We start from the raw sequence: 25,270 nt of genomic DNA on the forward strand, positions 1-25,270 counted from the left end.
TTATGATTAGGCTTTTGCAGAATTGTTTTGCTGATCTGTAATTACTGTTATTCTCATAGCATTGGAGGTGTTGTACTTGTAAACCTCTCTGGCTCTGAAAAATCTGCTGGAAGAGATACAATAGGTGAGTACCTGACTCTGCATTCTCGCTTTTAGAGTATACAAGAAATTTTTGTGCATATTGTTATAGGTATGTGAAGTTGCGCACACACATACACATCAGGTGGGTGCTAACAGGGGCTTTTATACTCTTGTTTCTTTAGAAAAATGTAAATAGAAATCATAGTTTACAGAACTCTCAGAAAACCTTTATCCAAATGTTAACAACTTATATAACTATAGTACAGTTAGAAAAATCAGGAATCGGTGCATCTTACAAGGGTATATGTGAAACTTAGTAAATGTGGAATATAAATGTCTTAGCACAATAACTAAGAAAATGCCAGGAAAGCTATGTTAACCAGTGTTATGAAAATGTGTCAAATGGTCTATGAAACCAGGGTATGGTGTCCCATGATCACATTAATGTACACAGCTATGATTTAATTTAAAAAATAATAATAAAAAATAAAAAAAGAAAAATCAGGAATTAAACATTGATAGTAATACAGTATCTAGAAAGCATTTTCAAATTTTCCCATTTTTAAAAAATTAATTTTTTTTTCCTGGTCCAGGATCACTTGTTGCATTTAGTTAGTTGTCATTTCTCCACAATTTCCTTTAATCTGGAAATTCTCCTCAGTTTATATATATATATTTTTTTCGGGGGGGGGTCTTTTATGACCTTGAAACTTTTGTAGGGTACTGTCCAGTTGTTTTGTAGAATATCTGACATTTCTGTATGGTTAGATTGAGGTGGTACATTTTTCTTAAGAATATCATGGAAGTGGTACTATTTTCTGATCAGTGCATTATTCCAGAAGGTACATATGTTGATTTGTTCCATTACTAGTGATGTTAATTTTAAGGTATATCTGCCAGGTTGCTTCAGTGTGAAATTACTAATTTTACCCTTTTTAAGTAATAAGTATCTTGCGGAGGGTATGTTGAGACTGTATAAATTTCCTGCTGCTATTATGTTTTCCTCCACAAATTTTGTCTTTCACTATTGATTCTTGCCTGAAACAGTTACTATGGTGAACACTTGGGTTTTAATCCATGGCTTAGATTTAACAACAACAAAAAAAAGTAATCAGAATCCAGCTTAATGGCTTCCCTCTGGATACTTCTTTAGATATTTGAAATTTATTGAATAGAGCAATTCTTTCTACATTATTCCTTAATTACTAAATTACTGCTTAGTGAACTGTGCCTTGAAGTGCCTTACCTTTCTTATGCAAAACAGCTTTGTGTACATAAAGCTCTATGTGTGTGTGTGTTGTGCCTATGAAAAATTTTGTTGACAGGCTTTCATGCTTTTAAAAAAGTTTCAGGCTCAGTGCTCATAGCTCAGTGCTCATAGCTCAGTGGTTAGGGCGCCGGCCACATGCACTGAGGCTAGCAGGTACAAACTGGGCCCAGGCCTGCTAAACAACGACAACTGCAACAAAAAAATACCTGGGCTTTGTGGCAGGCACCTGTAGTCCCACCTACTTGGGAGGCTGAGGCAAGAGAATTGCTTAAGCTCCAGAGTTTGAGGTTGCTGTGAGCTGTGACACCACAACACTCCACTGAGGGCAACATAATGAGACTCTGTCTCAAAAAAAAAAAAGGTTTCAAAATAATTAAAAATAGATCTAATGAAACATTGGTCATTTGAAGAATTGATTAAAATATTTAGTATGGTCATTTGGCATTGTTAAGAACATTATTAAGGTGTTAAAAGACTTAAATGTTTTTGAGAGGGAGTTAATAAAGAGTATCAGTACTTACTATTCATATCCTATGAGCTCTGCATTATTTAGATATTTTGGAAACTTAAAAAGTATAAATTATGTATTTGTAGTTTTCAAGGAGTTTTTGATATGAAACAATATGAGATTTACAAATAAAGCCACTATAGATTAAAATAGTACCATACTTAATAATTGTCTAAAGCAGAAGACAAGTAGGATGGAAATTCAGTGGAGTCGACTCAAAGGAGGATTGATTCATTGTGAAAGAGGTGGGACTTAACAGACCCTTGAAGATAGGTGGTAATGGAACATAAAGTATTAATGATACATGTGGTAAGGAAATAAGGAACAGCTTAGTGATGAAAGAAGCCTTTGTAAAGTTGAACAGTGCCAGGTGTCAAAATTGTTTAGGTAGGGAAAATAGGAAGTATATATTTCAAAATTAAAAAACTAAGTATTATGTAGCAGCCCGTATAGCCTATGGCTAGGAGGAGTGAGAGTTATAAGAAATACCTGTATAGCTCAACAATGGAACACCTTGGTGAAAAGGGCATGGAGAGAGGGATTTAGCTCTCCTAACAAGCATGAGAGCTCACAAGATGAGAGCAGTGGTGAATTGGCAGTCTCTACACCTGTGGTGTTGAGTGGCATGATATCAGCCTTATATTAGGCTGGAGGAGGCAGTTGGGAGCATGCGCATTCAATCACGGACCTGCTTACTTTGACTGTCTCCTCTCCTGCCTGCAGAACGCCAGCATGGCATCTCTCTGCTGAGGATTAATAAGATTTATCTATTCTAAGACTGCTTTACTCTCTCAAAGACTCTCTCTCTCTCTCCTGCTGAAGTAGATAGCCCTCAGGCACCTAATTGTTCCTGAGCAAGGCAGCTTAGCAGTCTGTGTCAGGAACCTAGTTAAGCCAGGCCGAAACTTGGCCAGTCCTGGGCCCTGACAGTATTACTTAGAAGTTTTATTATTATAACATGCATAAGTTTGGTTAGGTCATAGAGGTGAATTCTTTTGTGCTTGTCAACACATTAAACTCCTTCCTATACTCTTCAAAAACATAGATGGGGTCATTATATGTCTTTATATCATTATGAAGATGATTTATATTATATGTCTTTTGTATACTTACTTCTTCCTGTAGTGTCTGACACATTATTTAATTTTAAGTGTGTATTGAATGAGCTAATAATGGCTGCTTTAATCATGTTGATTTTTACAGGTTCCATTTGGTCCCTTGTTGGAGCCATGCTCTATGCTGTCTATATTGTTATGATTAAGAGAAAAGTAGACAGAGAAGATAAGTTGGATATTCCAATGTTCTTTGGTAAGAACATATTTAATTTGTGAGGCTCTTGACTCTAAATGATTAGCTTAGAGTATTTGGGTTTTGGAGAGAATAGGGAACTGTTTCTCCCCCTCCCCACCCCATATGCTTCTTTAAGATTGTTGAAAGATTATGGAGTCTACTTTCATTGTTTCATCTTACTTTGTCCTGCATTGTTGTGCATCCATTCCCTCCCTCCATATGAGTTATAAAACAAAACTCCTAATACCTTTTTCACATGAATGTCTTCAGCCTGTGAATCAGATATTTTTATCATTGACACGACAGAGTTATGCTTTTATAAGCATATGAGAATTTACCTGCTTTATTGTACATTTTGCCATTTTTTGAATTGTTGGAAGCATAAGTTTGGAGGAACTGCCCCTAATGATAGGTGCAATACTGTTCTAGTCTATGTACTTATTTTCATTAAAAATTATGGACCATTTAAAGGCTTTCCATTTTATCTTTTTTTTTTCTTTCTTTCAGTTTTTGGCTGGGGCCAGGTTTGAACCCGACACCTCCGGTATATGGGGCCGGCGCCCTACTCCTTTGAGTCACAGGCGCCGCCCTGCATTTTATCTTTTTTAAGACTAAGACTCTTTTATAACAGACTCTCAGATTACCCAGTTATAGTTTTTTTTGTTTTTTTTTTTTTGAGACAGAGCCTCAAGCTGTCTCCCTGGGTAGAGTGCTGTGGCATCACAGCTCACAGCAACCTCCAACTCCTAGACTCAAGTGATTCTCCTGCCTCAGCCTCCCAAGTAGCTGGGACTACAGAGCCCGCCACAATGCCTGGCCATTTTTTTTTTTTTTTTTTTTGGTTACAGCTGTCATTGTTGTTTGGCAGGCCCGGGCTGGATTCGAACCCGCCAGCTCAGGTGTATGTGTCTGGCACCTTAGCCACTTGAGCACAGGCGCCGAGTCCCAATTACAGTTTTTGGCATCATGTCTTCAGTTTGGTGAATGAAAGACCTAATATGATTTATAAATTCTCGTTTGCCTAAAATCATCTTAGTAAAGAACTTGTATTTGTAGGTTTGCAAAAGAAGAGAATATTGTTAAGATATCTTTTAAAAGATATTTGAACATATCAATAAATAGGTAAAGAAGCCTGGTGATGAGAGTTCAAAGTGGAGCTTTCAGGGAGTCTGGATGTTTATCTCATACTTATCTGGAGTATAAGGAAATTGGACTGTGTGAAAGGCTTCCAAACTGTGACTTAAGGAATACAGAGGATCCTAGGAGGATTGGGAAGAGGCAGAGTTGTATTCAGGGGTCTGATATTAGACTTCTTTGCTGGTTCAGTTGGAACAGCTCTGCTTTGTTGGGCTTTTTGCATTATAATTTAATTTGTAGAAAAAAATTTCCTCTAAAATTACTTTGAATACTTGCATGTAAAGGTTAACAAGAATAAAATGTTTGAAAAGCCACCAAACTGAGTGATTGCTTTAGTGCCTTTTAAGTGTAGAATTTAAGAAGTATACCTTAACAATGAAGATAATTTTAATGGTGCTTTGTTTTAGATTCTTAGTTCCATTCAGAATGGAATGAAATACTAATGTTTTTGAGTGTTAGAGGTAAATGGTTAGGTCAGTGGCCCTTTTTTTTTTAAATATGGCAAGTAAGAAAAATTGTTTAATTCACTCTTACTAGAGAGAGTGCATATAGACCTGTAACTTGTATTGGTTCTGTTCATGTGTGGTGTTATACATAAAGCAATGTTTATCTGCCCTGGACTTGAGAATAGATAGGATTTGGGAAAGGAGTAGTTAGGTTTGGGGTGGGGGGACTCTTGAGGCAAGGCAACGTGGGCAGAGGCATGACAAGGAACAGTGGTGAGTAGATCTGAATGATGGTGCCAGGACTTCACTTTAGGAGACAATAGGAAGGTCTGTGGTGCCAGATTCTGGGGGCTTGAGAAATAGGTAAAATCATTTGGACTTATGTGGAATTTTATAGACTCCTTCATCACTTTAGGGGCCCCCAAATAGGTTTGATTCTTGATAATGCCAAATTATCAAGAGATAATGCTAAGAACTATTTGTTATTTAAGCATTTTTTAGGTACTTTGTATGTGTCTTTTTACTTTTTTGTTGTTTTTTTTTTTTGCGGTTTTTGGCCAGGGCTGGGTTTGAACCCACCACCTCTGGCATATAGGGTAGGCGCGCTAGTCCTTTGAGCCACAGGTGCCACCCGTCTTTTTACTTTTTTAATCGCTAGACTTCCTAAGTTGGGTTCCCTAAAGCAGGGTATGAGACAGGGTTTTGGTGTGGGTGGTTTATTGGTTCTCTGAAGCAGGATGGAGAAGGAGACAGACCCATGTGGCAGGCAGTATGTCTGGGCACTTTTCTAGTTGTCATCACATGGAGGCATTAGGGCTTGAGCCATGTGGTCTGGCCTTGTGAATCAGCTTGTCGTGGGGTGCTGAGGGTGGGAGTTCCTGGGGAAGGCAGATTTGTTTGCTCTCCAAAGATGAAAGGGCTGTGAGTCTTTAGCAGCAAATGGAGAGTAGGTGCCCCTGCCCTGTTAAGATTTAACTAGGCATCCTATAACAAGTATAAAATATGTCTACTGTAATTTAATGTTTTTAAGAAAGCTCTATAGTTACCTCAGAGATCTCATAGTAGATTTGTGATTAAACTTTATAGAAATTACAACAAAATTACTATACAACTGTAATCTCTAATCTGTTCTTTCTAGTCTTTATGTTCACACGTATATAGTCATTTATAAACTTAATTTCTGTAATAGTAATAGCTGACTTCTATTAAATGCTTAACTGTGTGCCAGGTACTATGGTATGTTTTGTAAGTATTTCCTCTAATCTTCCTAGCAACCTAATTAAATATTATTTTATATTTGTAGATTGGAAAATAGGCTTAAAAGAGGTCCGTATCTTGTATAAGGTGTACACTACTAGTGAAATGTAGAGCTGGGATTGGACCCAGTGCAGATGATAGAGCACACAGTTTTAACCACTATATGGATCGCTTTCCTTTATGGGTAATCAGCCTGTACTTAGTTCATATGTTGACACTGTGGAAGTTTTGGGAGAGACTGTGTTACAGTCCATTATTTCACTTACAAGAAACACAGTCAACAGTGACCTTTCTGATTCACCTGTGCAGATTTCACCTTGTTTGGCTTATCAGTGTTGCTGGGAGGGCTTCATTTGTTTCTGTCAGCATAGATTTTACATTTCTTGGTTTTTGTGTATTTCAGAACTTTCCTAATGACCCACATATGTTATCTCACCCACTAGCTACAACTCTTGGAAGGCACAGAATTTTATTTTCTTTGGAATCTTCCTCCATTATTCCCAGCACAACACAGGTGTTTTGAACATAAATGTGAGTTGAATCAGAGAGCAAACTATGCATTTCCTCAAAATTAACTTAAGATGAATATACAAACACGTACCAGTTATTTCTTTAAGTTCTAGGATACTGTATTATTAGTAGCTAACAACCTTTCTTGCTGAATTGTTTTAAGTGGTTTATTCCATAGTAGAGGCCCCACTGCAGCATATGATTGAAACTCAAATATTGAAACTTGACTCAGCGATTACCAGGTGCTTGATTCTGTTTTTTCTGACATTGAGCTAGTCACCAAACTGACTTAAAAACAAATAGAAGTTCTAATTAGGGTAACCTGTTGGAGCCTTTTGTGCGAACTCTAGTGTCTTCTAATCATAGAGTAATAAGCTTGGAAAATTGAAAGAAATCACAATTTTAATTTTTGTCTCTTTTCACACATACAGGTTTTGTAGGTTTGTTTACTCTGCTGCTCCTATGGCCAGGTTTTTTTTTACTTCATTATACTGGATTTGAGGACTTTGAGTTTCCCAATAAAGTAGTATTAATGTGCATTATCATTAATGGCCTTATTGGAACAGTTCTCTCAGAGTTCCTGTGGTTGTGGTATGTACTTTTTATTCTGTTATTAGCTATCAGTTTACAGACTTTTTAATAGATGATAAATTGAGTCAGCCAGCAGCTCAACAGGGAAAAGCTGGATTAACTCAAACAGGCTTTCTAATTCTACCTCTCAAGATTTTTATTATACTACTTTGGATAGTGAATGTATAAAAACGTATGCTGTTTTGACCCTTCCTCTTTTCACAGAGCAGCTATGATAGTGGAAACCACTAGTACTTGAGTTCCCTTTACCTCATCAATGAAGAGTAGTTGTCCAGGCTTCAGTGATTACTTCTAGTGACGCTCTATCAAGAGATAGCCTGTTTTATTACAAGACAGTGCTAAATTCCAGCAGATATACTGAGCTAGAATTTGTTCGCCTATTACTCCCCTCTATAGTCTTAATATATACATTATGGTTTTATCTTGGCTTATATTTCATTTTCTTTATATATACACAAATTGTCAGTCTTATAAATGGCTTGTCTTTCTCTGTTTAATATTTTCGTTCAGCTAAATAAGATGATATGCAGATTGCTATTTCAGAATTATATATCAACATTGATAGCTTAGGGTAAAAATTAGCTTTGGGTTAGAGAAATTGTTAAGAGAAGTGGAAAACAACAAAGAAATACTCTTTAAAAATATTCAGTTCCTTCTTTTCTGTACTCAGCCAAATCAAAAGAACAACACTATTTTAAGTTTTGCTGAGGGTAAGATATTGTTGCTTTGGAGACAGAATTGCATGTTGGCTTGTCACTTTCTAAATGGCTGTATGTAAGGTGTTGTCCCATTTTAATAATAACTATTTTCCTTATTAGCTAAGTATCATCATAAAACTGCAAGAACTCTGTTAAACAGGTTTTTTTATGTGTTAAACAGTTTTTTAAAAAAATTAATGAAAATAAGGTATACATAACAAAGTTGAATAATATTTGTAAGCAGATCTTGAAAATAGCATAAAGTATTTTGAACTTTTTATACTTACATATTTGTATTTTAATATTTAAAGATAAACCCTGAGAATCATATTAATAAGTTTATTTATGTTTCAGTCCATCCTGAGTTCTAATTTATGCTCCTGATCTCTCAAGCTTATATTATAGTTTAAAAAGTCTTTTGCTCAATGTTTTTCTTTGGTTCTTTTTTAAAGTATAAAAATGCATATTTTTTATTTTTTAGGGGCTGTTTCCTTACCTCATCATTGATAGGCACACTTGCACTAAGCCTTACGATACCTCTTTCCATAATAGCTGACATGTGCATGCAAAAGGTAAGGCAAACTGTTTATTAGATATTTTAGACATATTGTTAAAACAGACCAAATGAAAATTAAGTAATATCATGAATAATACTTGATGTCTTCTCTCTGAAATTTCTTTACTGCTTAGAAATACAAAAATACCAAAGAGATGGATAACCTCCATTTTTATCTTTTCTAAATTTCTAAGTTCAGGGCATTGTCTTTCATGTTTTTCTCCAGTTTTTCAGCCGACTATGTTCCAGGTGTTCTTCGTAAGTCAAGTGATAGAGAATAAGAGATACCTTTTATCATAAAGTAATAGTATTTTGGCTTCTAAAATAAACTCTTATCAGCGGTTCCTTAATACCATGCTGATACTACTAGAGATCTGCATAACACATGAATAATACTGTTTCTCAGTGAGTAATTTATTTCTGTCTTTACTCAGAAGAGCGGTGTCCCTTTTCTCTTCCATTAAGTCCACCTAATCTGGATGCAGAGATTGTTGTGATGAATACTGGCAATGATAACATCACAAAAATCTGTGGTGTCTCTGTCAGCAGCCTAGGAGGAGGAATTTTTTCAGTGCTCCTAGGGGTAGCGTTCATTTGACATTGGGAGTGCTGAAAGATGGAATGTAGCCATTTATCATACAGTCCAGTCTTTGTTAGCTTTTAACTACAAGTACTAAGTAACAAAAGTGAGTGTGTGTTTTAGTTTAATATAATTTGAAGAGGAAAATTCTCTTAAGCCCAAAGTCTTACGATGTATACAAATAATCAAAAATTAAATTGTTTTTCTTTAGGTCTTTGCAGTTTTAAAACGAAGGAAAAACACTGTCAGTTTTATGTATCCACTTTATAAAACAATTCTGTACTGATATTTAACTTTGTTTTATGGGTCAGTAAATTCTTATCTGTCATGGCTAAAGAATGGAAATCTTAATTGAGAATTAAATATCTAACATGACATGAATTTTCAAAGAATGTGAATGTGATAAATTGTATATCATTAAATTCTTTTATAGATTTAAATAATGTCCAAGTCCTTCCACATCTCAGGGTTATAATCCTGAAAATGAACTAAAAGTGTTGTAGTGAAAGCAGGGAAGCGCTGCTTATTAGAGGATTTTGGTAGACTGCTGTATGAAGGACCTTTATCATACTGATATTTTAGAACTATAAACTTTTATAGATTGAAAAAAAATTGAAGGTCAGTTTCAGGAAATTTTTAAAAGAACTGTCACAGGAGACTTGATTTTGTTAAATGATTATATGATTTGTTTAATAAAATATTTTAAGGTGAAGGTAGGATACAAGGGAAAATGTATGTATATGTAATTAATTAGAAAAATATTACCAATCTTTTCTTGATTCTCCTCACATGTAGAACTAGCAACCAGTTAAATGAGTAGTCTGGGCCTTTGATGGGGGTTAAGCATAAGAAGACGCCTTCTGGAAAAAGTAGCTGGGCATACCTAGTACTATAACAGAAACATAATAAGATAGATCTTCCCCCTCCATGGAGATCTTTTGGTTATATTAGCTAACCGTATTTATAGATAGCGTCTGAAATTTTAGCATGTGTTAGCATTATTGTGCTTGAAACAATTGGTTATTTTAATCTTTGTAATTGTTTTGTATAATAGGAAGTTTACCTAATGTTCAGATTTCCATTCAGATGTTTTCAAGAATTAGAAAAAGAATTTTGATTCATTAGGCAATTTTCTTTGTTTTAATAAATGTCTTTATTTATTTTGTGTCTTCGTAGCTTGTTGGAAATCAAATTAGAAGTTTTTGTTATAAGCAATACATAATTATTATACATTATTGAAAGAGAGTTTTGCCTTTAAAAGTCATCTAGGAGGCTGGGCACAGCAGCTCACGCCTATAATCCTAGTGCTATGGGAGGCCGAGGTGGGTGTATTGCTTGAGCTTAAGAGTTCAAAACTAGCCTAAGCAAGATCGAGACCGCCATCTCTACTAAAAATAGAAAAACTAGCCAGGCGTTTTGGAGGTTGCCTATAGTCCCAAATGCTGGGGAGGCTAAGGCAAGAGGAACTCTTGGGTCCAAAAGTTTGAAATTGCTGTGAGTTTTGATGATGGCACTCTACCCACAGCAGCAGAGTGAGACTGACTCAAAAACACAAAAACAAAAAGTCTTCCAGGATTTTATCTACCTTTATAAAGTTTGCTTTTATTTAGTTACAAAATAAGGTTTTTAGTTAAGGTTCACGAAATTTTTCTATCAACTGTATCTACATTTTAAACTCTGGTTATGCATAATTTTATAGTATTGGGTCTTGAGTAATTTAAATGCATTATGGTTTTTATAGATGATTAAATATTCTGGTCAGTATTCCAAGAATATATTTGTTAAAATATATCAGTAATTTGATAACTAAATGAAGTTTTTTTGTTTTTCTTAAAGACTATTCTTTCCTGGGTGTTCTTAGGCTGACCCAGCCACTGTATGTATATAACATACAAATAGGATGTGCATGTTAAAAATTGTCAGTTATTTTTCTTGTGTTATGTGATCTGAATTTCCTCTTATAATACAGTGTTCTTACAAAACTCCTTTACTCTAATGGCACTATGAAGTGGAATGATATAAATTTTCCACCAGAGGGAGTCTTGCCTATGATTCCAAACCTCTTTTAAAACAACAACAAAACTCCGAGAGTCCCATTTGTTTATTTTGTTGTTGTTGTTGCAATTGCCACAAAAGTCTTTTTCATAAAATCTTTCCCCAGGGTGATATCTTCAAGTGTTTCCCCCACACTTTCTTCAAGGATTTTTATTTCATTCCTTAGATTTAAATCTTTTATCCATCTCGAATCAATTTTTGTAAGTGTTAAGAGGTGTGGGACCAGTTTCAGTCTTTTACATGTGGTTATCCGGTTCTAACAACTGTTTATTGAATAGGGATTCTTTTCCCTAGGGTATGTTCAAGAGGGGAGGAGTCACAGGAGTCTTGGGGGTGGGACACAATTATAAGAGGGACTTTCTCTAACAAATGCAATCAGTGCAGCTTAATTCTTTGTACCCTCAGTGAATCCCAAACAATAAAAAATAAAATAACACACACACACAAAACTCAAAGGGAGAACAAACATGGTTCTCCTTCCCTTTTTTTTTTTTTTTTTTGGCTGGGACTGCGTTTGAACTCACCACCTCTGCCACATGGGGCCAGCGCCCTACTCCTTTGAGCCACAGGCGCCGCCCTCTCCTTCCCTATTTTAAAGATAAAAGTTACTATTTTCATCATTATTTTAAGGCAGACCTCCAGTGTGTTGTACCTAAGTCCCAATAGTTGATTAGTGCAGGCTTCTTTGATAGTTGTTTTTCATCCTTAGTTGAGTCTCAATATAAAGTTGAACTAGTGAAAGGGAAGAATGATTTTGTTTGGTAACTTCATGGCATCTCATAATTTATTTTCTTGATAACTCTAATGAATGACAGACTGGAAGATCGACTTGGTGATGCTGGAGGGTTCTTCACTGCCAAGGCTTGTCTTGTTGCTTGTCTTCTCTGGATGGTGCTCCTTAATAAAAGTATTCCTGTATATTGTCTTTGTTTTAAAGGTCATTAATTCATTCTGAACTTGTTTCATTTGTTACTAGATAATAATCAAGGTAATTTTGAGCATTATGATTAGCATTTGTTGCAAATTATTAATGAAAGGTTTGTAAAAGTTACATTTTAGTACTGTCTTAAGAACTGTAACATAACATAGCACAAGTGTGCTATGTTGTGCATTTTTAAGTGTGCATTTTCAAAGATGATTTTAGAAACTGAAGGACAGGGATCCAGTTGAGAGTATTCAGTACACATGAAGAAGGAATGGACAACGTGGTATGCAACATAGTATTCATAGTGGGTATTTTTGCCCTTGGTGTGCTATGCCTGAGAAATGGGAAGTATTCCTTCTAGGTTTTCCTTTAGGTTATTTTCCAAGTAAGAAGTATTATTGATAATTTAGGTAAATGGCATTGTAAATTCTTATTGAATAATAATATATTTAATAATTTGTCCATGCTTACTGTTGTCTTCTTGGTGTCTAACTTGTTGCTGCTTGTTTTCACAAGTGGAAAATTTATTTTAAAGAGGAAAATTACCTTAATAATTTTGGGCTTGTTTTTTTCTCCTTTTATTTTTAGGTGCAGTTTTCTTGGTTATTTTTTGCAGGTGCTATCCCTGTATTTTTTTCATTTTTTATTGTAACTCTCCTATGCCACTATAATAATTGGGATCCTGTGATGGTGGGAATCAGAAGAATTTTTGCCTTTATATGCAGAAAACATCGAATTCAGAGGTATATTTAGTTCTAATACTGATTTTTTTAAAAATAGTATTTGCTAAGTAAACTGAGATTCATCTCACACTGGATAAGGTTTTAGAGATTTTTGTGAGGAATTACTGAAAGATTATGATTAATCTGTGTGTTATGTTAGATAAAAATAAAATAATTTGTTCGAATCCTTTGGATGATAGGATCGTTTCTTTCTAACTGCTTTTTAGAAAAAGTGTTTTGATTCACAGATAAAACCAAAATGTTTACTATTTTGCCATAATGAATTTAAATGAAGATATTCATTAATTTGAACATAATTATACATTGTGACAATGTATATCATATTTGAGGCAATGCTATCATGTTCTATTATGAATTATAATTTATGATTATTCTATTTGAGGCAATACTACCACATAGCATTGCCTCAAATTTTTTTTTTATTTATTTCTTACATTTTATTATAAAAAGAATTTGGAACTATTTTCTTGGGAAAATTTGGATTCACTACCTTGCATGCTGACCTCACAACTTCAGCCAGTGGAGCGGACAATGTTGAAGGTTCTCTTTTTATCTGTAAAGCTTACCTTAACTGTTGCTTTTTTTCCTTAAGAGTTCCAGAAGACAGTGAACAGTGTGAGAGTCTCATTCCTATGCACGGTGTTTCTCAGGAGGATGGAGCTAGTTAGCTGTTGTCTGTAGCCCAGGTGTGTATGTCAGCTGGTATTAGTATTGAATTGGATTCTTATTCTTATAATATTTATTTATTTATTTATTTATTTTTTATTGAATACTTTTTATTTTATTTTTTTTATTATTAAATCATAGCTGTGTACATTAATGCGATCATGGAGCATTCAATCCTACAATTCCTCTACTAGGTATATACCCAGAAGACCAAAAATCACATTATAACAAAGATATTTGTACCAGAATGTTTATTGCAGCCCAGTTCTTATAATATTTAAACATAAGATTGATTTTCCATAGTTAGTTTGAGAGGCAATACAGCCTATGGGCTAAGGGAATAGCCTCTGGAGTCAAGTGCCTGGGCTCCAGTTCCAGCTTTCCCATGTGCTAGCCATGTGGCCTTATGTAAGGTTCTTAACCTTCTTATGCTTCAGTTTATTTACTTGTGAATTGGGATTACAATAAAACCTCCTTCATAAGGGTATTAGAAATATTAAATACTTGGCAAGCTTAAAGAATATACAGTAGTACCTGACTCAAATTGAAGGATCAGTAAGCTTTAAGTCTTATTTTTAGTAATTTTAAGGGTCCTCATTTATTTAATGAAATACTTTAGAAAAATATTTTTCCTCTGATTGTAAAAGAGAAAATGTAATATTTTGGTGTATATCCAGTGCCCAGTGTGTGTTTTATTTAATTGACACAACGTATATCCTGATTCTCTGACTGCTTTATCACTTATCAATGTGTTGGGAACATGTTTTAATTTTTTAAATTTTAAGAAATACTGTCTTTTATATTTCATAGATGACGGAAGAGTGCATGATACTTAATGTTTTGCAGACAGAGTACTTGGAATAAATCCCAATGTATTATCTTTACTAGATAGAAAAGTGATTATTTTGAATGAGAGATCACAATAAATTACTAGAATTCTGAAGATTGAGATCCCTTTCTTCTGAGATATGATTAGGCAATTTATGTTGAAATGTTTCCTTATTACAGTTGGGTTTCCCTTCCCCACCTGGAACATTGTACAACTACTGTTAGCTCCTAACATTCTAACTGGCCTCATTATCTTCCTGGTATATTTGCCAATAGCCTCAGGCTAATCGTCCCAGTTTTTGTGTTTTTCTTTGGTGGGTTGTTTTTTAATCTAGTTTTATACTATTGTGATGGTTATATGCACACATGGTTTGAGTTTGAGTTCTCTCGTGCTCTTTTTTTTTTTTTTGTAGAGACAGAGTCTCACCTTGATAGAGTGCTGTGGCATCTCAGCTCACAGCAACCTCCAACTCCCAGGCCTAGGCGATTCTCTTGCCTCAACCTCCCAAGTAGCTGGGACCACAGGCACCCGCCACAACACCCGCCTAGTTTTTTGTTGCGGTTTGGCCGGGGCCGGGCCTGAACCTGCCACCCTCGGTATATGGGGCCGGCACCCCACCCACTGAGCCACAGGCGCTGCCCTGAGTTCAAGTTCTCTAAGACTTCTTGTACAAAGCAGACACCTCTGTCCTGCCCACACTGTACCCTGGTTTCATTTTTTTCCCACTCTAAAGAAATAATTTTAAACTCTTGGTTGATTTCTTCCTGTTTCTAAGTATCATCATATATATTTATGACTTTATTTTTCTTTTGCAGTTTTTGGCCAGTGCTGGGTTTGAACCCGCCACCTCCAGCATATGGGGCCCGCGCCCTACTCCTTTGAGCCACAGGCACCACCCTATGACTTTTATTTCTTGAGTTTTCAGTTTTATGAATCTTTTTTTTGAGACAGAGGGGTCTCAAATGTTGCCCTCAGTAGAGTGCTGTGGCGGGGTGATGCTGGACTACACCTGGAGTAAAACTAACTACTAATACATAATCTGTCAGCCTTTGACATTGCCATAGAAGTCACTTTCTTAAGTTCTTAGACTTGCTTCAAGTTTGAGTATCCAGTTACTGAGTATTTATTCAGTATATATGATAGATATTTCAACATTAAGATAATTTGCTTTTTATACTATAGACTATAGAAAATTATGGTCTAAACATGTTTCTGTATTTTTTTGGTTTTTAGCTTGATAATGGAACATTATGCAGCGAAGAGACAATCTCTGGCAAGTTTTTGTAGAAAAATATTTCAGTGCCTAGTCTGAAAAATAACAGTTTCAGTTCTTTGAAACTCTAAAATATATTTTTCTCATATCTGTTTTCTTCATTTTCATAATGAAGTACTTTGCTATGTAGCTATGTACATATCACTACAATTATAGGAAGTCCCAGTTCACAGTCCATCTAAGGACCAATCTGCCTTACCACATCTCAAGGAATTCAGTTGAAGAAATCATTTGAACTAATCAAGAAATGAATCCTAAGTGGAGACTTTATTTTCACCATATTTGTTAAATGCTGGAATATATTATGAAAATATTTTTAAGAAATTGTTTAAGTGTTCATAGGCCAGTATTTCTGACAGGTAAAAATGCTAAAATAAGCTGCCTGTGATAGGTACGGATTATATTTTTGAGTTTTGTAGAATATTAAAAATCACACAGAAAAATGTTTAATTTATGCAACAAGTATGTTCATGCAAATTTGGTAGGACTTCAAAAAGAATAAATATTTGAGAAACTATCTGATTTACTTACACTACATAAACTGTATTATCCTTTCATAGCATTAGTGCCTTGTATTTTAAATCTGTGACAAATTATGACGAATTTTTAAAGGGGAGTATTATTGTAAAATGAAGAATTATGTATTTCTAAAGGCTGTAATGCTGTAAATTTAATTGGTAAAACTCTGTTTAGAGTTTTGAAGAAATATTGTCTCTTCAGTTAAGAACTTTTCATAATGGAATGATTTAAATTGAAGTGATAAAGTGTTATTAAAATAAAATTTTTATATGTGTGTCTGTGTATTGTAGATATATTAAGTAATTTCTTGTTTTTTCACATATACCAAATTACTCTAGACCTAGATGCTGCTGCTTTAAATACTTTGTTTTTTTAAATTAATTTTTGATGGTTAAAATACCAAAGAAGAAAGGCAATAGGTATTCTACTTAAAAAATTACATTTTTTTTCTACCAAGATTAAATTCAATGTGTAAAGCTTGAATTCCCCACTGAAGAGGGATAGATTGGCTGACTGGATTAAAAAACACAAGCCATCCATTTGCTGTCTGCAGGAAACACACCTGGCTTCAAAAGACAAATTAAAACTCCAAGTCAAGGGTTGGAAGACAATTTTTCAGGCAAATGGAATTCAGAAGAAAAGAGGAGTTGCAATCTTAATTTCAGATACATGTGGATTTAAAGCAACCAAAGTCAAAAAAGACAAAAATGGTCACTTTATATTGGTCAAGGAAAAAATATAACAAGAAGACATTTCAATTCTAAATATATATGCACCCAATTTAAATGCTCCCAGATTCTTTTTTATTTACATTATTTTTTTAAATTAAATCATAGCTGTGTACATTAATGCGATCATGGGGTACCATACACTGGTTTTATAGACCGTTTGATACATTTTCATCACACTGGTTAACATACCCTTCCTGGCATTTTCTTAGTTATTGTGTTAAGACATTTATATTCTACAATTACTAAGTTTCACATGTACCCTTGTAAGAGGCACCGCAGGTGTAATCCCACCAATCACCCTCTGCCCATCCTTCCCCCTCCCTTCCCTCCCTCTCCCCCTTCCCCATATTCTTAGGTTATAACTGGGTTATAGCTTTCATATGAAAGCCATAAATTAGTTTCATAGTAGGGCTGAGTACATTGGATACTTTTTCTTCCATTCTTGAGATACTTTCCTAAGAAGAATATGTTCCAGCTCCATCCATGTAAACATGAAAGAGGTAAAGTCTCCATCTTTCTTTAAGGCTGCATAATATTCCATGGTGTACATATACCACAATTTATTAATCCATTCGTCGATCGATGGGCACTTGGGCTTTTTCCGTGACCTAGCAATTATGAATTGGGCCACAATAAACATTTTGGTACAAATATCTTTGTTATAAAGTGATTTTTGGTCTTCTGGGTATATACCCAGTAGAGGAATTATAGGATTGAATGGCAAGTCTATTTTTAGATCTCTAAGTGTTCTCCAAACATCTTTCCAAAAGGAATGTATCAATTTGCATTCCCACCAGCAGTGTAGAAGTGTTCCCTTTTCTCCACATCCACGCCAACATCTCTGGTCTTGGGATTTTGTGATTTGGGCTAATCTTACTGGAGTTAGATGGTATCTCAAGGTAGTTTTGATTTGCATTTCTCTGATTATTAAAGATGATGAGCATTTTTTCATATGTCTGTAGGCCGCGCGCCTGTCTTCTTTAGAGAAGTTTCTCTTCAAGTCCCTTGTCCAACCTCCCATGGGATCACTTGTTCTTTTCTTGCTTATATGTTTGAGTTCTCTGTGTATTCTGGTTATTAAACCTTTGTCGGAGACTTAACCTGCAAATATCTTCTCCCATTCTGAGGGCTGTCTGTTTGCTTTACTTACTATGTTCTTAAAATTGCTTTGGTCTTACCATGGAGTCTATAATGAAGTTTAGCCATCTTCTTAGTTCTTCTTAGTCCTGAGAACTTCTATTAATATATTAATTTCATAGACATTTATGATACTAAATTTAAAAAATAACTTCTCGTTTGGCACCACGAATAATTCTTAAGCTAAAAATAATGCTGATTTCATTATACTTTTTGATCTTTTTAACTTAACAACAGAAAGGCCTATAAAGAAGATGGATTTCTAAGGAATTTTCTTTTTAAAAGAACTTAATGAAGTAACATTTCAATTACTCAAGGACTAATTTCAGTTGAAGTTTTATTATTTAGATACCTGTGCAATAACATTCTGTTTTTGCTCTTTCACAAAAATCTTTTTTTTTTTTTTTTTTGGCCGGGGCTGGGCTTGAACACGCCACCTCCGGCATATGGGACCGGCGCCCTACACGTTGAGCCACAGGCGCCGCCCATCTTTCACAAAAATCTTAAGCAATTTACAAACTAAAGTAATTGAAACAGTAGAAGTGAAAAGTACGTTTTAAATTCTGTAAATAAGGGAGGAAAAGAGGTTGAACTTAGAATCTTCTGGTTGTCTAGGTCCTCTGTGCTTGCAGCATCATAGGTCATGTGTGGTCACTCAGGATTCTGGAAACAGTAAGCGTTGGTTTTAGCATGCTGGGTAGATCTCAAGCAAGTCTTTCACTTGTCTGATTTTTTTTTTTTTAATCAATGTACATCTTTAGATAGAAGCACCATTAAATTGGTTAACTAAAAGTGTGAATTACTGAAGCTTTGCCAGCTCACCTGTCTTTTCTCTCAGGTTTTATTATCTGAGTGATTGTGTTTGAATACTACAGCCATAGTGAGTAAGCAGTTACAGACTTCCTTCCTGCATCTTTGTAATTAAGGGTTTATCTTCTCAGAAAAATAAAGTTTTGCTATCTTGCTTCAATTCTGTGGAGTACCCAGAAATTAGATAACAAGTCCTTGGGATCACAGAGGCTGAGTTGCAGGCTTTCGGAATCGCTGGAGGAGGTTGCATTTGGGTAACTGCTAGTGTCCTTCCTCTGCATTAGAACAGTGTTGGCCCATAATTATATTTTTCTGAATCTAATTTCAGATTAATATGAGGGTTCAAATAATTATGTTATGTTTATATTTTTCTTATTCTAAAAACACAAATAGGGGCTTGTGGTATGTTGTTCTCAGTCTTCTACTTTTCTTCCCATATAGAATTTAAATCCTGTTATTGTATAATGTTTCAAATTGTGACCTTGATTGAAGGAGGTCTGTTTTGTCAGACTTTCTCGGATGACCTTAAGAATCTCAATCATAACAAAGCTGAAAAATGAGACAATCTTAAAAGTAAATGCTTTTGAGATGAATGCTTTTTGGAGCTTAGAAAAGCCATTAGTTGTTTGTAATGTACCTATATACTTAGTTCTTTAAATTTTGATTTCTTTTGAGATATTGGCTTCTGTCAGCCTGACTTAATTAATTCCTTACATTAAACTGATTTCCCCCAGCAGCTGATGAATAAAGTTTATTGTTTCTGTAGAAGTGAGCTCACAAGGTTAAATGTGAATGTTCTGAAAGGTATACAGTCTTGTTTCAGGAAGAATGCTAATGCCCATTTTAAAATCAGTCAGATGGAACCAATTTGGGGCTGCAAGGTCTGACTCTGAAGCATATTTTTTCATCAGTCACAATGATAAGGCCTGCAGTACTAATACTCAGTGCACTGCTTGAAGAAATAAAATGCCTTTAAAGAAAAAGAAGGAATTAGAAAATAACTTTTTTCTACAATTATATTTGCAAATGTTTTCATTGTAAGTAGTTGTAGTTATTAATCCTACTTCATTTCTGCCTGCTCTCCTTTTGAAATATTCTTTATTAGTAAATTTTTAGAAGGAATTCACAGAAATAAATGAATGTTATTTGTGTTATCTGCAGATTTAACTTCTATAGCTAACATACCATGAGCTGATTTTTTAATAGTGATGTGGCATTTATTACATGTTCAGTTTATAGAATTCAAAGTTAGAGGTCTATTTTAATATTTCTGTCTCATCTTCCCAAATCCCATTTCGATAAATTATGCTCCACTTTTTACATAGACTTGCAATTTCTAGACACCACATTTCCTCCTTTATGGTACCAAAATTCTGAATGCCAAATTTTTTCATCAGTCACAATGGCAAGACCTATGCAGGAATTAGTAATACAGTGTTTCAAAGGTGCACTGTATGTACACAGGAAATTGTTCTTTAAATCTTAATAGCCTTTAATAAGCTGTGGTCAGAAGAGGAGAATTTTTATAAATTAGAAGCAAACAAGGGGAGGCTGGGTGCAGTGGCTCATGCTTGTAATCCTAGCCCTTTGAGAGGCCTAGGTGGGTGGATTGCCTGAGCTTACTGGCTTGAGACCAGCCTGAGCAAGAGCAAGACCCCCATCTCTTAAAAAAAAAAAAAAAATCTGGGCATTGTGGCAGGTGCCTATAGTCCCAGCTACTCGGGAGGCTGAGGCAAGAGAATTGCTTGAGCCCAAGTGTTTGAGGTTACCATGAGCTATGATGCCATGGCACTCTACCAAGAGCAACAAAGTAAGACTGTCTCAAAAAAAAAAAAATGCAAATAAGGACCATAGGGAATTTCTGTTAATATAAAGCTTTTTTTGTTTTGCCATGAGGAATAAACATTACATTATTATTAAAATCTTTATTTTAACATTACCTCTTATTAAATTATTTTTGTTCTGATTTTTTTTGTTATCTAAAAATGTCATTTGTAAGGCTTAAAAACTATCCCTTGAATGATACATTTTAAAAACCATGCTTCTCTATAATAATTTTCTATATTTAATCTATATCAACTACCAAAATGTCCAATAATGAAATCATTGACATTGTATATACCAGTCTGACAAGTTCATGAACTTGCCACCATAAGCTTACATTGGCAGCACTGTACAAACATTTTGGTAAAGATTCATAACCCTGGTATATCAGTATCTCACAGCTATGTTCATGTCAACATATGGTGGGGTTTTTTGTTTTATTTTTTACAACATTGATCTGCTGTACAGTATAGTTTGTTTTTTTAATTGTTGGGGATTCATTGAGGATACAAAGAACCAGGTTACATTGATTGCATTTGTTAGGTAAAGTCCCTCTTATAATTGTGTCCCATGTGGTGGTGTCTTGCTGTGGCGTTCAATATGGTTGCTGCATGTTTTTGTGTGCTGTCCTGAGAATGGCAAGGCTTAATTAGAGCAATGAATAAACATTAAATTTCTTGTTAAACATGGCAAGAGTAGAAGTGAAATCAGGGTCATGTCTGTCCAAGTTTATGGCAATAATGCCATGAAGAAAATGACTGTACAAATGGATTAAACATTTTTATGAGAGGAGAGAAAGTATCACTGATGAAGAGAGGTCAGGGCAGCAAATAATGAGGAGAACTGGCAAAAACACTGCAAAGATTCATTGAGTTGTGTGTCAAAATCATTAGCTGACTGAGAGGTGTGGCAGATCAAGTAAACATAATTGATAGAGATACAGTTAGGAAAATCACTGAAAATCTTGGCATGAGAGAGGCGTGTGCAAAAATGGTGTTGAAGGAGCTCACTGACAAAAGCAGAGTTGAAATTTGCCAAGACCTTTTGGAGAGGCAATACAATGTCACTGGTGATGAAACATGGCTATACCTAATATGACCCTGAAACAAAGTATGCAGTGGAAGTCAGCCAATTCTCCATGACCAAAAAAGTTAAGAGTCAAAATAATGTTGCTAATCTTTTTTTGTTATCAGAGGGATTATTCTTTGTGAATTTATGCCAACTGGATAAAGAGTTAACCAAGTTTACTATTTGAAAGTGCTGGAAAGGCCACATGAAAAAAGAAAACAACCTGAACTTTTTGTCAACAACTCATGGCTCTGGTATCATGACAATGCACCAGCTCACACAGCACTGTTTGTTAGGGAGTTTTCAGCCAGTAAACAAGTAACGATTGGAATACCCTTCCTATTCATCTGACTTTTTTCGTTATTCAGAGATAAAGGAAATATTGAGAGGAAGACATTTGATGACATTCAGGACATCAAGGGTAATGTAAACATGGCTCTGTTGGTCATTCTAGACAAAGAGTTCCAAAATTGCTTTGAAGGGTGAACTAGGCACTGGCATAGGTGCATAGCTCCCAAGGGGAGTACTTTGAAGGTGACCATAGTGATATTCAGCAATGAGGTCTGTAGCTGTTTTTCTAGGATGAGTTTTCCGACTGAATTGTCAGACTCTGCATTTAAGGAAAAATTATATGTAATTAGAACTCTCTGGTTAGGCATATTTTACCAAAATGTTAATGAGGGCATTTTAATTTGTGGTGACACAAACATGATTTCATTTTTGAATTAAGGATTTGGGATAGAGAAGTACCCAGATGAAGATAATATTTCCTTCACAATGTCTTAAACTTGGAAAAGTAAAATTTCTAAACTAGAACTTTTAACAAGTCACTTCATGAAATTTTTAGTTTTTAATTTAAGTTTACATATGAGTTCTTTCTTAAGAGCTACTTTTATTAACTTTCACCAGATCCTTATATGCCAAGCATTCACTCTTTCTCTCCTTGATTTTCCCATACCTAGTTGTAATATGGCAAATAATAAAGTCAGACGTGAGAGTATTCATTAACTTCAGTGGGTCCTTGCGAGGTAGGCAGAGATTTCTTTCCAAGACTTATTTTTGACACTAGATGAAACCAATTCTTTAAATTCTTATTGCTATGTATTTGCTTATTCCAAGTTTTTGCTTACTTGAAATAGTTTTCACATTTATTTTTCTTATGAAAAAATCCAGTGTCAATCAGATCATATGACATCCAAAGCAAAATTCTGTTGGAGGCTATCCTTGTCTTAATTATTCTAGAATAAAGTATAATATGCTAAATTCTTTTGACTTTTGTGGTAGCATAGTGTAAATTATAAACTTTTTGTTATAATGTGCATGCTCCCAAGTAAATGCAGAGAGACAACATGCTATAGGGCAGTGGCACTCAAACAAACATGCATCACATCGCGTGAAGGCTTGTTGAAAAATAGATCGCTGGGCCTCACCTCAGAGTTTTCCGATTCAGTATGTCTGGTGTAGGGGAGAGGTCTGGGAACTTAGATTTCTAACAAGTGTCCAGGTAGTGCTGCTGCTGCCAGTCCCAGGACCATACTTTGCTAATTATTACTCTGAGAAGAGCGCCAACTTTGAATTTGGATTCCTTCTGTTGCTCATTACTTAATTTATTTGGGGGAAAATAATGCAATAGATTTGTGTTTCTTCAGCTGTGGAATGGAAGTTAATGCAACCTGCCTGTGACTGTGAGAAATAAGAAAATATTGTTGAAGTACCAGTGCCTGGGTGCTTGAAAAATGCCCATTCCCTTGGTCTGTCCTTCCCTCACTATTCTCAGCTGTGAAGTGAGAAACTAAGCTCAGTATCATCTCAAGATTCCTCTCAGATGTAAAAGTCTGGGATTCTGGAAGTTCTGTAATTCAAGAGACAATGCCAAACAACTTATGTGCCTTTAGTGCTTTACAGAGAGTGATAGTAACAGTGATACCACATAGGTGTGTAGTTTGGTTTTGCTTTTCTTAGGGCTTAGCATCTAGACTCTTTATAATAAGTTTCAGTCAGATTTATAAAGTGGCATTGAAGAAGATACATTCAATTACAGCCTGAATATATGGCAGTTTTATGGAAGCTGAGTACATCAGGTCAGTAGGCTAACTTAACTAGTCTCCACTACGTTCTCCTAGTGACCTGATGCATATTCAAAATATGTGGTTTCATTACCTGCTTGATATTCAGACAGCAGAAAACAGCTGTAAAACAAATCCAAACTAAAATTGTAAATGTATGATTTAACATATTAATATTGTAAGCATTTAATGATCTGGTACTTAAAAATTGTCACTAAGCTCCTGTGGCTCAAGGAGTAGGGTACTGGCCCCATATACCAGAGGTGGTGGGTTCAAACCCAGCCCTGGCCAAAAAAAAAAAAAAAAAAAATTGTCACTAAGGTATTCGCTGTTGTGAATTTATAATATTAAAAATTAAGGATGCTAATAGTACCAGGCTAAAATACTACTAGGTTTTCTCATCTTTTAATTTCATTGTGTTAGAAAAAGAAAATCACAACCAGGTTCTTTTGCCTTTTCCCAGCCATCTAGACTGCTCTGCTATAATACAGGAACAGTACTCATAATACAGTCTACGTAGCTAGTTGATTGGGGCTTGGAGAAATGTGGATCTTAAATAAAGCACTGTCATCCATTCAGAATTTTTTTTTTCTGTTTGTTTTTTTTTTTTTGAGACAGAGTCTCACTTTGTCACCCTGGGTAGAGTACTGTGGCATCACAGCTCACAGCAACCTCAAACTCTTGGGCTCAAGCGATTCTCTTGTCTCAGCCTCCCTAGTAGCTGAGACTATAGCTGCCCGCCACAAGGCCTGGCTAATTTTAGAGGCAGGGTCTCGCTCTTGCTCAGGCTGCTCTTGAACCTGTGAGCTCAGAGCAATCCAGCTGCCTCAGCCTCCCAGAGTGCTGGGATTATAGGTCTGAGCCACCACACCCAGAATGGTCTTCTTAAGCCACTGACTACAGGTATACACAGAAGGAGCACCAAGGCAGGGGACAGAGAACTTTCCTCATACATTGGATGCTGCAGTCACATATGAAATATCTATTTTTCAAAACCTGAGCAGAGAGCCTAGAAAGAATGCAGATAGGACACTGAAAATGCTAATTCCCTTTATTGGTGTCACGTGAACTATCTGATAATCGTTTAAAAAAATCAGTTAAATGCCGGGATACATTGTAGGGTAAAGGTTCAACTAGTATGATGTAAAGTGGGTATTAATAGTCAAATTAGTTAGGTAATAGTACTTATGTGGGACCAGGAATATGCGGTTTGCCTTTGTAGTCATTCTAGTAAAGGTTTGTTTTATGTACAATTTTATAGGATAGTCTTAATCTCCTTTGGCTAGTAAATTAAAGCTGAAGTCATCAAATGCCAACATACTGGGATTTGTGTATTTATATAAGACAAGAGTGCATCATTCTGATCAAGTTGCAGCATTTTAATTTTATCTGATAGGTCTATATTGAGTACTCAGTAGCTATGTGCAAATATTAAGTCAACTTAATTACCAGACCCAGAAGGCCAGGGGTAATCAAAGGGTACTTTAGGAAGATGAAATGTTTATAATGAATTATTCAAACAGTGCTTTAGAAATATTTTTCTTGGTGTGAGTCATTTCCTGCAGATTTTTACCTCAATTTTCTTATGAAACTTTATAATTTTATCCATCCATTTAATAAAATGAATATTTTCCAATTCCAAATATTTAAAATTTAAACACAATTATAATAGTGACTGGTAATTACTACTTGTATTATTA

The 25,270-nt window shown here is 35.2% G+C and overlaps 1 protein-coding gene across 1 annotated transcript in view; it reads left to right on the forward strand.

The window, feature by feature from the left end:
* SLC35F5 (solute carrier family 35 member F5) overlaps window positions 1-16,209 on the forward strand; it is a 39,468-nt gene extending 23,259 nt beyond the window's left edge. Inside the window, exons 10-16 of the mRNA XM_053597489.1 lie at window positions 60-124; window positions 3,063-3,167; window positions 6,931-7,090; window positions 8,270-8,360; window positions 12,493-12,647; window positions 13,240-13,333; window positions 15,376-16,209. Coding sequence (XP_053453464.1) covers window positions 60-124; window positions 3,063-3,167; window positions 6,931-7,090; window positions 8,270-8,360; window positions 12,493-12,647; window positions 13,240-13,315 — 652 coding nt within the window. The 3' untranslated portion in view covers window positions 13,316-13,333; window positions 15,376-16,209. The remainder of the gene's footprint in view (window positions 1-59; window positions 125-3,062; window positions 3,168-6,930; window positions 7,091-8,269; window positions 8,361-12,492; window positions 12,648-13,239; window positions 13,334-15,375) is intronic.
* Window positions 16,210-25,270: the final 9,061 nt, after the last annotated feature.

Source organism: Nycticebus coucang, chromosome 7 (assembly GCF_027406575.1).
Source record: "Nycticebus coucang isolate mNycCou1 chromosome 7, mNycCou1.pri, whole genome shotgun sequence".
Taxonomy (NCBI): Eukaryota; Metazoa; Chordata; class Mammalia; order Primates; family Lorisidae; genus Nycticebus; species Nycticebus coucang.